The sequence below is a fragment of the Medicago sativa genome, chromosome 4 (genome assembly GCF_051527215.1).
Source record: "Medicago sativa cultivar Bolivia chromosome 4, Bolivia_mono, whole genome shotgun sequence".
Lineage (NCBI taxonomy): Eukaryota > Viridiplantae > Streptophyta > Magnoliopsida > Fabales > Fabaceae > Medicago > Medicago sativa.
This window is the reverse complement of record NC_140752.1, coordinates 11,577,781-11,594,082: the sequence shown is the minus strand read 5'-3', so window position 1 is coordinate 11,594,082 and position 16,302 is coordinate 11,577,781. Positions and strand designations below refer to the sequence as shown.

Genomic DNA, 16,302 nt, shown 5'->3' with positions numbered 1-16,302 from the left:
CATTAAATGGTGAGAAGTGGGGAACGTTTGGTTTGAACATGTGCCTAAACATATCAAATGTTCTTGCAATTTTATGGGACCAAATTTATAAATCAGTCAGTATATCGACAGTTTAAGATTTTTGTATATAAATTAAAACGTTGTCTTAAATTATGAATATTTTTAACAAACTTATTTATTTCATTCTCACTTTCCAATGCAAAAGAATATAAATATTTCATTATAAATAATCTCATTAAGTAAATTATCTTAATCATAGCTAGGGGTTACTTGAACAATAATAGTTAATTTTATCTTGAATTTCTAAAATCCTATTATTATAGAACAAAAATAAAATGATCAAACAAGTAAACAAAAAATTGAGGGAGTAGTTGAGATTCGTGACAATGCACTTAAGATTATTAACTTAGAAGTCACTACAACATATAAATCCCACTAGAATTTCTCAATTTTTGTCCCAATCTCACACTACAAATACCCTGATACACTCGATCACTAGTACCACCATTAATTATACTCCCTACAACATTAATCACACAAAAAATTACAAGAGCTAGAAACACACAATGGAGAATAGAGATGAAGATGTAGTAGTAGGAGCAAACAAGTATAGAGAAAACCAACCAATAGGAACTGCTGCTCAATCTCAAGACAATGAGGCTAAAGACTATAAAGAGGCACCTTCAGCACCTTTATTTGAGCATGGAGAGTTATCATCATGGTCTTTCTATAGGGCAGGGATTGCTGAGTTTGTGGCTACATTTTTGTTTCTTTATATAACGGTTTTAACTGTTATGGGTGTGAATAAATCCAGTAATAAATGCTCCTCAGTTGGTGTTCAAGGGATTGCTTGGGCTTTTGGTGGAATGATTTTTGCTCTTGTTTATTGTACTGCTGGTATCTCAGGTAAAAAATAATACACACTAAATTTAAATTTTTAAGTATCACTTTCTGCAATTTAGTCCTTAAAAAATATAAAAAAATTAAGTCCCAAGGTATATTAAATCTTTCATTTTGTTCGCTAAAGAATAATGATTTCGGACCACCAATGTCCGACTTTAACTCGAATTACCAATGTCAAGACTTGGACTTGTCAATCTTGATCTAACGGTCCAAATTGTGTGACCGTGTCAAATGTGTGTTTCTCTACCTGCAAAAGGTTTGGACTCATGCGCGATGCAACAACTAAAATTAATTCCGAGCAGAGTAGTCACTCTTCACTTTTCAAAGTGTTCAATAAAACCTTAGATTTATGCTAACATATCATGTGTCTATTTACTAATGCAGGTGGTCACATTAACCCAGCAGTGACATTTGGACTTTTCTTGGCACGCAAGCTATCTCTAACTAGGACACTGTTCTACATAATTATGCAATGTTTGGGTGCTATTTGTGGTGCTGCTGTTGTTAAGGGCTTCCAACCACGTCAATATGAGAGACTTGGTGGTGGTGCCAACACTCTCAATAAAGGTTACTCCATAGGTGATGGACTTGGAGCTGAGATTGTTGGTACATTTGTTCTTGTTTACACTGTCTTCTCTGCTACTGATGCCAAACGAAATGCAAGAGACTCCCATGTTCCTGTAAGCCTAAATAAAAATGTTCATTCATTTTCTCCGTGAGCTTAACTCAGTTGGTAGGGACATCGCATAATATATGTAGGGGTCGGGGTTCGAACCTCGAACACCCTGTTTATTCTCCTTAAAAAGAGAAATTCTAGCCACTAAGCTATTTGACCCAAAAAAAAAATGTTAATTCACTAATAGATCATCCTTTATGTTAAATATATAATTACATAAAATTCACAACTATTGAAAAATTAGATTAATTGCCATGCAATGATACTACACAAAAACTTTACATATTCATTAAACCAAACTAGAAATCCAAATCTTACTAATATATATATCATACACTATATGTATATTAAAATTTCATTATTATATGATTCATAACTATTGAAATGGATACATGTTGTATTTTGATGATAATTTTATCTGATTATAAGCATTTGAATTACTCAGATTTTGGCACCACTGCCAATTGGATTTGCTGTTTTTTTGGTGCATTTGGCTACAATTCCAATTACAGGGACTGGTATTAACCCAGCTAGAAGTCTAGGTGCTGCTCTTATATACAACAAGGACCAAGCTTGGGATGACCATGTTAGTCTTTTTCATCTTTATTTTTCTTTTTCATTTCCATATTTTAATTTTATTTAGAACATTTTATTTGAATTATCAATTTAATCTCTAAAAGCATAAAATGCGACAATTTGTTCCTAAAACATAACAATTTTTTTAAGTAGTTCCAAAAATTTAACTTCATTGATTACGTTAGTCCTTTTGATTCGGTGAATTTGGTCACATTTTTTTTTTCAAAGTAACAAATGTGATAAGATTCCTAATGTTAGAAATCATTTTAAAATATCATTAAATTTACCAATTATCCTACTATCCGGTTTTAGATATTAAAGCAATGAGTTTATTTATTAACTCTTCAGTTTTTAGAGAAAATGAACCCTAGTACTTTGAGAACCGGAGATAAATGAACTAAAGTTTGATCATAAAGTGTTTCAGTCGAGCTTGAATTCATATTTTTTTGATCGATTTGACGTTCAATGAGATTCATTAACTACTTGATTAATTTTATTTTTTGGAGAGCCATTACTACTTGATTAATTAATTATTTAGTATAGGTCTATTTTATCTATATACATGTAGCCTATAATAATTGTGTCTCTTGTTAAGATGTTAACTCACATTACATTATTTTGGTGCAGTGGATTTTCTGGGTAGGGCCTTTCACTGGAGCAGCACTTGCAGCTCTTTACCATCAAATAGTCATCAGAGCCATCCCTTTCAAGTCAAAGTGAGGCAACATTGAAGTTGAACCCATATGCCTTAAAAGTAATAACTATAGTTGAATCCAATACAGGGTTTCCAATTAGTTAAATATATTAGTAATATGGTTTCCTCCACTATGAATTTTATTTATTTATACATAATTTATGTATTCATTACTTATGTATGTGTATGTGAAATCAATTAATCAAACTTATATTGATATGGTAGTCTGGTTTATTTTACACTCTATTTGTCATCTTTTTGCTTTTGAAAGTTCTTTTGTCATCATCACACCTAACAAACTGTGGGTATAAAAAAATCTACTATAATCCCACCAAAAAAAAAAAATATACTATAAAGAAGATGTGTAGTTTAATTATGCTATTGAAGAATACAAGGGTTAGCATCACATTCTCCAACACATTTTTTTTATTCAAAAAAAAAATAAAAAATTCTCCAACACATTTTTTAATATACTCTTTTTTCATTATTTAAAATTTACACAAGTTTCACTAAATTATTTAGGCCTCATGTGAATTGGAGTAGTGATATCTTAATATATCCTTATATCTAATCCTAGCATACAATGCAAACCTAATTGGAAAACCCTAAACCTAATCTATTTGGCGGCAACTTTTCAAATCTAAATGGTGAGAGGGACAAGCATCATCATTAAGTGCGTGGTTACAAGAGGTGCTCCCAACCAATTCCCTGCCAAACTCTATTAAATGTGTATTATTTCCCATGCGTCCCTTTTCCTCTTCCTGCAACTACCAAAAACTTAATTCTATGCATAGTAAATGACAAAAACTTAATTCTATGCAGTTTTCCATAAGGAATTCTTGCATTAAACTACCAATGGTATTCTATAAAATTATGACTCCATCTTTGTTTAATTGTCAAGAATAAAATTTCAACTTTGCCATTCTATATCTCATTCGTACAATTCTCAACACACTCTCCATTGTTATTGTCTTTTTCAATTCATTTTCTAGATTGTCTCATGAGTCATGACTCACATCTATTTCTTATTCTTTTTCATTTCTTATTATCTGAAAAGAATTGCTACAAAGTCCAAATTGGTATATCTCTTAAGGAAGGAGGTTGATGCGATTTTAGCAAATGATGACAGTTAGGTCCTGGTGATTGCCTAAATTCTAGCCCGCTGCACCCTGTTGGAATAACCATAACCTAAGCTTTCAACATTTCTAAAGTTCCCTTTTAAGCTTTCTGTTCGAAACGCGTTTGAATTCGGCAACGTAGAATAAAAAAATTCGCTCATATAATTATTGATTCTTATTTAGAGTCTGAAATTTGTTGGATGTAATTTTTGTGTCCTAAATCTAATTATGCTCAAGTGTTTAATGAGAAGAACTTCGTTGTTAAATCTTTTACATAAGCTATATCAATGGTGTTTTTACTATTTTTTTTTTTTTGGTTTCAAACTTTGAACAAGTTATGAGATACTTTTGGGTTTGATTTGTAGAAAGGAAGATTAATGGGAAGTTGATTTTTGATGTTTGATATACTTAAAGGATACCGAGTTATGATTTTTCTTTTTTATGCTTGAAGGATATTGTTCTTGCAATTAAATCTACTCACAAATCAGTGAAATTTGATCCTTAATTCTTTGTGCAGGAGGATGTAACTTTTTTTAAGCATTTGTTATGGTAAACACAATGCATTAGACCTACATTTTAGAATGGCCAATTAAAAGCCATAGTAAATACATAGTATTAAGCAGGTCGATTTTGAAGCCCATTAGCAAGTTTGTCTTCTCTGACATACCATGTTTCATCCCTATATAAATCAGGTTGCTACTAAATTGAAGGAAAAAAAGTTCATTTTTTTTAATGGGTTTTTCTTTTCAAGCATATTAATGTGTTTTTTCTATCATTTACATTTTTCTTGATCCATTTATGCCGTAAATTTTAAAATGTCATGAATGATAGTTACTTTTTAGGTTTGATGTACTTTTGCTAGCATAATATACTGATAATGATAAAAAAGATAGTAATAACAAGTCTTCTCATATGCTACAATATCATCACTTATTTGCTTGGTTGAATATAGCATGTGGCCTTTGCTATTGATTTTTTTAAAGGGTTAAATTCAATTGCTCAATAATCATTTCAAATTTATTTTTCAGAATTGTGATGCATTATTTTTGTTATCTAGGGGCAAATAGACATTGATCTATTGTTGCAAGGAAGATGAGCATTAGTTCAATTCTTGAAAGTGGAAACTCTATGCAAAGGAAAACTTCAAAATGGGCCTTTTTGGCAGAAGACATTTTTATGAAGTGTCTTAAGAAAAACAAGTTGTACATATTTGAGAAAAAGTACGAGTAAACAATTTGATTATTTCTTCTAATTCATGTTAAATGCAGTTTTATCTTGATTCTAATAATAAAAAGAATTTTCATAAAATAAAAAAAAAAAGAGAACTTTTGTGCTTTGAGTACTCTAAATTAAGTGAGTCTATTTTGTTACCGTAAAATAGCCTCTTTTCTCAGTTTATGAATTTCGCAAATGTTTGCTGTTTTGGAAAATGTAATTCGAAACTAAAGTTAGCACCAGCTGCTTAAAAAATGGAATGCAATGAATACTTGATGTGCGAGGACTCATTCGTATTATTATTGCTCTTTGAGCAAAATTTAATAATGATATGCGCGCATTTATTAGTTTTGAAATTGCTTTTGTTATATAGCTAGCCTAATTCAATTCACCAACATTGATGAAGTCCTTTTTTTTTGATATAAAAGAAATTGGTATTAATGCAAAACGAAATAATTACAACCACTTATTTTTTGGGTGTATCTCTCCAAAAATTGCATATTTCATTTATTTTTAAAAATGGAGAGAATCTTTACCCTTGAAAAAGATGGGTATTCCTCTATCCAAACCTTAGTGGGTTCGTATAAAGCAAAATGAGCCAAGTCATGGGCTCCTTTGCCATCCTTAATCCTATTCAATACTTCCATTACATTCCTGAACAAATCTTAGAGCTTTTAAATAGACTATACAAAAGAAATTGATAATATCTTTAATTTGATCTAAAACCGACTCAAAATGATGACATTAAAATCATAAGTTGTAATTGTGCTATAAAACATCGCTTTTGTCTACTACATTTACGATGTATATGACCCGTGCGGTAGCACGGGTGGAAAGTCTAGTAATACTAGGTTCACAATGCATGCTCATTATGAAACCCTAAACCTAATCCTGCCTTTTTTGAGAGGTTTAAAAAATCTTTCTGAAAAAGTCTCTGCAGGGAGTTGAACTCGCAACCCATAGCCTCCATCCAAACACTTTAACCACTTGACCAGTAGCTGTTTTAGTGTTATAATATCGCTTCCACTAATACATTATGATTGAAATGAATGAATAGCATATCATGAACAAACCAACAATGAATTAATACAGCAGTTGATATCAACAATTAAAAAGAATACACAAGGTCAAGTAATACAAGGCACAATTAACTTTTAATTTGACGTTATGCTTTTTGTTTCATTTTACGTTATACCTCCTTCACACATTCTTTACATGTTTATTATGGATTATGGATGGATGGATTCATTTCTATCACAACCTTTGAACATCTTTTTTTTTATTCCGTAACTCATTTTTTAATTATGACCATACACTCACTCATTATATATACAATCACTAATATGATCTCAATATTTTTAGTTTCTACATTGAAAACATTATGTATAAATAGGTGATTTTGTGCATCATATTTTGGGTTTTGTTCATCATCACTTTCAAGTAACAATTGGATAGTTTATCTTCAATTTTGTATTGTTGTTTTTCCACTCACTTCTACTCTTCATCTTTTGATTATCAAAGTCTAAAACAAGAGTGTTCTATTTGTGGATTGGAGTTTGCAATAGGACAATCTTTATGTGGCTACATGAGGAGACATAGAGCTTCAAATATGAAAGGAAATAACAATATTCACAATTCTAATAATACTATGTGGTGGCAGTAGTCTTGATTCGCTGCAAAAGATGAAAGCTAGAAACCAGTGAGTTTTGGTGTTGGATTTGGATTTGAATCCATTTTTCAATATTTCTTGGTATTAATTATATGACGATTTATTCATTAGTGTAGGTACAATTTTTCTCTTATCTCTTGATTATTAACTGGTTTCTATGATATGATAATTGATAGGGAGTCAAGTTACTCTTAGATTGATCAAATAGTTAAGCTTCAAATGTTTATTAGTCTATTTTTCGAACTTTCTTTTATATTTTTTTTTATTCCTTAATGTGTATGTGGATTTTTGTTTTTTTTTGTGAATTAGGATAAATGATGCTTCTATTTTTTATTTTGTTGCATCATTGATGGTGAAGAAGAAGCTTATTAAAAATGGTTGTTTATCGTCACTTTCTCCATGAAACTATTGGATGATTCCTCTTCAATTTGGTGTTATAGTTTTTCTTCTCTTTTTTACTCTTTATTTTTTGGCTATTAATTAATACAAATTGGTAATATAAATAAGGGGTATATTTATAAATAATACTGTTTTTTTTATAAAGGTGAAGACAAGTGTCTACCATTTTTTCGTATAAAAATAATAATAAACATATTACTCCAAGTATAATGATAGAGATAAACATTGTGTATGTGTAATTAAGATAAAGATAGATAAAATTGAGATGAATAAAGAATAGTGCCTCTAAAAACAATATATAGAGAAGGTTAAAGGATATGATCCAAGTTACACATCTATCTCTCTATCTTCTATATATTTATATATCTTTGAATTTGTACATCTAAAAAAAATTTACACTATTAATTAACAACTTGACTTTCCAATTATCTTTGAAGAATTAAAGAATTAATTAATTATCAAATTGAATAGTTTCCTCCACTATTGAAAAAAAAAGGAACTTCCCATTCTGCATGTCACACAAAATGAAAGGAGAAAACAAAGACTTACTTGACAGTTAGTACTATATACCTCAAAGAAAAATATGTATGCTACAATTATTAAATAATTAAATCCATATGTCCACATAAAATAAATAAAAAAACGTATACACTAATCAAATTGTCAGAAAATTTAGGAAAAGTCAGTCCTAACATGATAAGAAGATTAAAATGATTATGATATCCAAAAAAAGTTCCATTCATTAGATTGGAAACTCTAAAAATGAACATTTTAATTTTTTCAATAAAATCTTGCCCCAACTTATCTTATATATGCATGATTGCCCAACTCTACTACCATGATCATTTATGCTTTTCTGCTTTGTTAAGGTGATGTGGTTCTCCTTTTACTTTCCTTTCCTTATTTTTTGTGTTTGGGTATACATTTTCGGTCCATAAATTGGTTTTTTTTTTAAAGGAAAGGTCCGTAAATTGGTTGATATGTTTTCTCAAAAAGAAGTTCATATATCCCACACATATAGCATATAATATTATACATAGAGAACACATTATTTTCTTAGACTAATACAGTTTTATTTTCATAATTTATCCATAACAACAGAGAGAGGTGTGATCACTAAGATGTACTTTCAAGGTTTGATACTTACTATTAAAATTTGCTTTTAGGATTGACACATATGCAATTTGTATGACCCGTGCGGCAGCACGGGTGCAAGGACTAGTATGTACAACCATTTGAGACAACTTTGATGACAATTTTCATTTTCTCTCTTCTTATTGGTCCAAAACAATAGAGAGAGAAAAATGAAGAGAGAGAGAACAAGAATATAATGTGAGTATGAGTGAGAAAGTTGTCAAAAAATTGTAATAAAGTGATTGTACAAATATCATTTCTCATGTGAATTTTGGAATATAAAAGAGTGTTGAAAAAAATATGTAAAGCATTATGTTGCTATCACTATTATAAACTAAGGTATTCATGGATTGACCTAGGAAATCCGGTGATTTCATTTATATGATTAAGGATATTTTTGGCATGCACAACTAATTAGTTTTTCTTAAAAAAAAATTAGTTTCTTGCAAATTACTAATATATATGAATAGCACCCTACTCAGATCAACTACTTATTGGTAGTTGTATTTTGAATGAATGCATATTAATAAAACCCTATGAAAGCTACTTCAATTTGAAGAAAATAAAACACGATTTGAATGATATGTTGGTTCTAATAACTCTTCTTTTATTTAAAAGGAAAATGTTTACGAGTGTATATGAGACACGTTTTAAGTATTTTAAATGATAAGTTTTTATAAAAAGTTGTATATTCAATACATTGAAAATTATAACAATTAGCTTTTTTTTTAAAATAATTTCTAAATTTGTTATCCTTAAATAGTACTCCCTCATCGCAAAATCTAAGCAAAAATTAGTCAACAAAAATTAATGTATTTGGTTCAAAATTTGTACTAGATACATCAACTTATATTGATTTATTTTTTATTACATTTTAAGACGTAAGAAGTATTTCAGAAGCATTCGTTAAAAACCCTTCTTTAAAAATAGACACAAGCCATTGAAAAACTAAATTTCATCAACTTGATCAATTCGTGTGTGGCCGGTTTGTGGGGACACGTAGCATTCCTCCTTTGATAATAAGCCATATATAAAAAATATTAACATAAATCACAATTGTTTTCATTTCCTATCAACCCTTAACTTTGTTTGTATATGAAAATTGGTAGTACACAAATTGTCAATGTAAAATGTGACGAAATATTATGTTGGCCTATACGGGCATGATGGCCTCCTAATTTCACATCAAGATGTGAAAGAACATATATTAGAACTAATCCAACCGATTAAATTGGTGAACTCAATAAGTGGAGGGTCATATGATGTTTGTTCCATATATAGTCAATAAATTGGTACTATAATCTTTTACTCTAAATATGCCGTAATAACAGATACAACCATTCATTAATGTTGTGGAATGTGATGTTTAAGCTAGAAACCTAAATTCTATGCTTTAATCTATATTATATAAATTTAAGACCCTTTTTTCAAGTTTCAATATGGTATTGACATGTGGCACTCTTAAAAAACATTCTTGAGAAACCAAGCATCCTCAAACATTTGGATTTCAATAACTTTCTATATTTATATTTGTAACCATTTATATAATTTATATTATAAAAAATATGTTCAATGGAGATTGAGAATAAATAGTCATCTTATATTGGTTGTTTAATATATTATTAATAATGACAATAAATGGATTGAATATTTTTAATTTTTTGTGACGGCAACAAGTTTGTTAGACATTCTTAGAAAAAAAATATTTTTTTATTACAAATCGAAGAAGCCCGCAGAAAACTTAGGTACAATTCTTTTGGTGCTTTTGGTATGGTTCTTAACTAAAACTACAAATTTTTTGGATATAATAAACTCTGAGAAAATTATGAATTTAAGGAAATCAAAGTGAATTTAGTTAAGAACCATACGAAAAACAGCTAAGAAATTGTACCTAAGTTTTTTTCTAAATTGAATAGGTGCATTAGTTACTTTCAAATAGAACCATCTTTTTTAAGGAAATAGAACCATTTTTATTGGCACCGAAAAAAAATAAGATTATTTTGTTAATGTCGGATACGTAAATTAATAGTGACTATTTTTATTGGACTAAAATGTATACAACAATTAGTTTATCAAGAAAATGTCAGTTGTTTTTCTATTTTATTTCTTTTTTTTTTGTGTCAACTTTGTATCTCTCTATCAAATCAAAATGGCCCCAAAGATCGACTTGGTTTCTCATGTATCCCCTTCCAAAGAAAGTTGGAATATCAGGGTTCGAATCGTTCGTCTTTGGTTTGTGAGAATCCGTACATTAATATTTACTTTAAATGAGTTTTTTTTTGTGTCTACAAAAAAATGCAGGTCAACACATCAATACATTCAATAGAAAGTAATGCACTTTAAACGCATTTTAATGTTTGTCCAAAAGTTTTATTTTAGTTCAGAATTACCTAATATGCATAAAATAAAAATAATAATGTCTAAACTACCCCACAAAATATGTGTATAAATTAGATATCCATATCAACAACATTGCACATCACATGCTTCTATCATACTATTTTTCACCTCTTTGTTTTTCATTATTTGTTGTTTGTTGCTTTGTAAAACCAAATGACATCAAGTGTGATTATGTTCTAATGTATTCCATTTTAAAAAAAAATGGAATATCATGCATGGTTCAAATCGTTTTTCTTCAACAAAAAAAAATGTTTGCTTATTGTTGTGAGAGACATGTACAAGACAAACTTTCCTATTCTTTGGTAATGGTTTTTTGATGGATAACAAGGTTAATTTATGATTTATCAACATGTTAATTTTTTGATTTAACGTTAGTCATATTTTTTCCATTATTTTTTAAAAAAATCATTTTTTTAAGGTCATGTTTTTGAAGAAAAAAAGTGTATATGATTTATTTATATTTATATATATTTTTTTTTACGATTAAGTCATTTTTTTTAACAAACACAAGAATTTCATGGCTACTTTTGTGATATAAACTATTCCTATACAAATTTTTGTTATTGTCGTGATTTTTAATCATGCAATTTTTTTATAGATTAGGAGCCATTATGAATTGTCATGATTTATGTCTATTTTTCATTTTTTAATTGTCATTGAATCGTAAAAATATAAAAATATTTATTTGCATTTTGTCAAAGAAAAAAAATCAAAATATATGATTATTAATAAATTACCATTAAATTCTTTTTAATTAGCATATTAATGTTAATTATTACCATTAACTCACAAATCAAAATATTGAAGTTGAAAATCCCATAAATCAATATGATTACTTTTTTATTTAAATATTACGTTTTTTAATCCGAATTCAAACTTGATGTTCTCTTTCTAATCCAAATTGACATTGTTTGTTGAAAAATGCAACTAGAATTGTGTTATTTTCACTTTAAATGTATAATAGTCATTCATGAAAATTTTGCAATAAATCATAAAGTGATAGTTTAAAGTTTCATCAAATTTTTTTTTTACGGATAAAAAGTTAAAAGTGAAAAGAATATATCATTTTAAAATCATTAATGTCATTTTAAAATTGTAATATTGTCTCCCAAAAAGTCACTTGGTAGAGAGTTTCTCTCTTCAACATGATAAACTCGGCTGGATACCCAACTCCTAGAGAAATTGTAACATTATTTTCTATCATATAAAAGAGAAAAGGTGAAAAGAAAGAAAGTAATAAAAAAAAGTGAAAAGAATATTTTTTTTTTTAGGAAAAAGAATATATTATTTTACATATTATGGGTAATGAAACGATTTTTCCACTTAATTGTACATCAATTGTATCGTCTTCATAATGTCATTATAGAGGAACTAAGAAGTGTGTCATTAAAAAAATGTTAATTATGTTTTAAATGAATAAAAATCATTAATGACAATTTCAATGTGGAGGTAACAACATTAATGTGCAATTGTTGGTAAGTTGAGAAATTGTTAATAGTGGAAAGTTAACTCAATTTGCTATCATCTAAGCTATTAATGAATTAGATTTTTTTAACAAAGCAAAACATTCAATGTATTTTCTCTCAACTTTCGACCACAACAAAGCTTGGTTACATTCTTTCAACAAGAGCTTAGTGACATGACATTTCACCCTTGGTTCATAATTTTTTTTTTTTTTCCAAAACATTAAATACATAATATACAATATTAAGTGTTAACAATTTCAAATGACAAACTAAGAGATTTACTCACCAAACATGCAAATCAAATGACAAATTACAAACCTTAGCTTTATAATATTACATTGATGTTGAGAAACATCTTAGGGTCCGTTTGATGGTCAGGATAGGGAGACAGGATATGATACATTAATCATATCCTGCTTAAATCTCATGTTTGATGCACCAAAAGGATAGGATAAAATAAACCATTTTCCTATCCTATCCTGACTTTCCTTTGTAATTTCTATCTTGAATATAAGCTGGGTTAGAAATTATCCTGATGACATTAGAAGACCATTCCTTATTTATTACCTTGATATTCTTCCATTTTTAGAATATTGTCATTTTTAAAATAATGATAGCATGTATTTTCTATTATAATTAATAACATGTCATTTTTACAATATTTAATTAATTATGAGAGCAATTTTTTCATTTAATTACAATGATATCCTGTTTGTTATCATGTGCGCATCAAACACATGATAGGATTAACGCTTATTATGTCTTTATCATATCCTATCTCTATCCAGCTTTATATCATATCCTGACTCTCTCCTATCCTGACCATCAAACGGATCAATCACTATGTCGTCACAATTTTGGTTTTCAACGAGTTATCTATGACCATTTTTCGAGAAATAAATAGTGAAATTAATCTCCAAACTATCACTCTCTCACCATTGGTACACGGAAGAATTAGATAATTCAAGATTTAAGCATTTGTACACTGGAAAAATTAAATCGAGAAATGGTATAGACATATTTGTGGATAAAGAATGAAAAAAAGGATATTGTGGAGTAAGACAACTTTAATGGTATTAGTGTTTACGCACCTTAGGTAGGGTTGGAAGAATATCCTAAAGTAAAATTTTGAAAGGATTTAAAAGGCTTAATTCAATATATACCACAAGAAGAAAATACTTTTTTAGGAGGGGATCTAAATGGGCATGTAAGGAGTGTTTGATAAGTTTTGAAGGCGTGAATGAGGGTATAGCCTCGGGGAGATAAATGCAAAGGGTAAATCCAACATAGATTTTTTGTTGTCTTTTGATCTTACTTTAAAAAAACAAAAGGGAATCTTATTACATACAAGAGTGAGATGTCATGTTTTCAAATAGATATATTTCTTATTAGTAATTCTGACAGAAAGATTTGTTTGAACTTAAAGTTTTACATAGAGAGAGTTTGACTATCCAACATATAGTATTGGTTATGGATGCAAGAGTTAAGAAAAGAGTGAAGAGGAGATGCCCCAGTTGGGATACAAGGATCAAGTGGTGACATTTAAAGGATGAAAAACAAAGTGTTTTCCTACAAAATATTTTAAAGGAAGGCTGCGTGAAGCTACATAGAAGTGAAAATGACATGTGGAACAAGATGACATATGAAATTAGAAAAAGTAGCAAAGAATCTTGATTTTAGACCTAGGTAGAAGTAAAGAATCTTGGTGAAACTAACATGTTCAAATTAAAATGAGAATCAAAAGGGGATATTTTTAAGTGTGGTATATGTGTAAAAGTATAAATATTTACGAAAATTATAAAAGAGCTAAGAAAGGGGGCAAGAAGGCATGCAACAACACAAGCTTTTGATGGGTTATAATAATCCTTACACACCAACGAGGGAGAAAGTTTATATATATATTTTTGTTAAGGGATAAGAAAGAAAGAAAAGATATATGGATCAAGTGAAGTGTATTAAAAAGGAGATAGTAAATTTATTGTTCATGAAAGAGATATGAAGGATAAATAGAAGTAGTATTTTTAAAACGTATTTAAATAGAAGTAGTATTTAATGAAGGTTATATATAACCATACTCAAACATGATATACATTAGAGAGGAGTATAAAAAATATAACTACTATCATCGGATTCAAGAACACGTGGTAAAAGAAGTGTTGAAACAGATGAGTAACAATAAGGCAGTTGGGCTTGAATATAGATACCTATTGAAGTGTGAAAAATTCTTTGGGAAATTTCGTCCTCAAACCTGAACCCGCCCCAAACTTGAAATTTGCCCCAAACCCAAACATATTACCAGAAATTAATATTCACCATTATTTTATTAATCTAATCCATTTAGTTAGGAAAACACCCAACACCATATTTGATATCAAACAGAGATCTGCATAAGGTAATTGGTCAATTTGAAACTAGGGTAAGATTACAGTGATTAAAAGTTCAAAAATATCTCAAAAGTATGGATAATATTTAGAGACTTGCATATTACATATCAATATATTTCTACATTCGGTATAGGTTCAAAGTGGGTATCTATATCTTTAGAGACTTGCCAATCATAATAGGAACATGGGCTACCATAGATATTATTGAAAAACCATTTTCAAAAGGTGAATTTGACAATAGTAAATCTAAGTTTTTTTTTAATGTCAATGTAATATATTCTTGGGGCATATATTATATTATGTTGGAGAGATCAAAACAATTGTCCTTTTTTTGATGACAAATAATAGTAATTAGTTGTTAGATTAATATTTACTCCATAGTTTTAAAAACTGGACCGGACGTTGACTCGGCAAGGGTGTTGAGTCACTGAGTCATTGGTTGAACCACTGAGTCACTGATTGAACCGCATGACTGGATCGGTTTGAATCGGATGACTCGATCTCTATAATTTTTTTTATAAGCACTAAAATTATGTTTTTATTCACAATATAACATTGCACATTCTTAAAAAAAGTATATAACATTGCGCATAATATTTTTTATAATTTTTTTTATAAGCACTAAAATTATGTTTTTATTCACAATATAACATTGCACATTCTTAAAAAAAGTATATAACATTGCACATAACATTGCTTTTGTAATTGAAAAAATAAAAACATTGTTTTGTGTTTTTTTGGACACGGGTATTAAAATGTTGGGCTTATTTGATAAGCTAACCCATTATCATAAACCCTATATCTAATAGTTCCAACAAGATCAGCTCAGCTGCTGCCGCCGCACAAGGGTTCAACTTTCTTTCTCTTTCTCAGTTTCTCTGGTACCACTTCTTCCTCTTCCTAGAATATGTGATGCAGCTGTAAGATCCTTCTCCCTTTCCACTGCGTGTTTGAGATCCAAGTCCCTAAACCTTCCTTCATTTCTCGGTTTTTTTAAATGCTAAGTATTGGACCGTTCCGGTTCTGTAAACCGTCCGAGTCACCGGTTTTTGCCGAGCCGCGCCGGTTTACGCCGGTTTAATTACACGACCGATCCAATGAATAACTTGAACCGGAAACCCTACTGGTTCACGGTCCGACCGGTTGAACCGGCCGGTCTGATCCGGTTTTTAAAACTATGATTTACTCCTTCATTTGAGTTTGACCCAGTACCTCCAACTCCTTATTCCTTAACTCAAATCATTTGAACTACTCAACCCCCGAAACAATTTATTAGTTAGGATAAAAATACTAATTAAAAATAAAATATAGTTGTAAACTTCATATATACTTTATATTTGTAAAAACAAATATCTTAATACAACTATATGGTATATATTTTTTACAAAAACTACACAATATAACAAGCTATATTTTTTGTCAAAAAAACTTTATTTTTTATACTGATTTATATATCAAACAACTTAAATATTCACTAACTTTGAGTTAATTAATTTTCAATTTAAAATAAATTTTATTAAACATTAATCAATAAATTAATTTGTTGAGTAAAAAAAAATAAGTACACTTATTTCCCGTGCTTTGCACGGGTATCACACTAGGAAAATAATATAAAGTTCCTTGATATTTCATTGAAAAGGTTGCATTGCATATATTTCTTGCTATCAT

At 29.2% G+C, this 16,302-nt stretch overlaps 1 protein-coding gene across 1 annotated transcript; it reads left to right on the top strand.

Moving 5' to 3' along the window:
- Nucleotides 1–500: 500 nt before the first annotated feature.
- LOC146926329 (aquaporin PIP1-2-like) lies at nucleotides 501–3,095 on the top strand. The gene is made up of 4 exons (XM_085758708.1): nucleotides 501–906; nucleotides 1,288–1,583; nucleotides 2,025–2,165; nucleotides 2,783–3,095. Exons 1-4 carry the CDS (start codon nucleotides 567–569, stop codon nucleotides 2,873–2,875), a joined length of 870 nt encoding a protein of 289 aa, XP_085614834.1. The 5' UTR covers nucleotides 501–566; the 3' UTR covers nucleotides 2,876–3,095.
- Nucleotides 3,096–16,302: the final 13,207 nt, after the last annotated feature.

Excerpts from the sequence above, each read along its gene's own strand:
- LOC146926329 (XM_085758708.1), top strand. The coding sequence starts at position 567 with ATGGAGAATAGAGATGAAGATGTAGTAGTAGGAGCAAACAAGTATAGA. Across the intron at positions 907-1,287 it reads TTGTACTGCTGGTATCTCAG|GTGGTCACATTAACCCAGCA; the intron begins GTAAAAAATAAT and ends TTACTAATGCAG. Across the intron at positions 2,166-2,782 it reads ACCAAGCTTGGGATGACCAT|TGGATTTTCTGGGTAGGGCC; the intron begins GTTAGTCTTTTT and ends ATTTTGGTGCAG.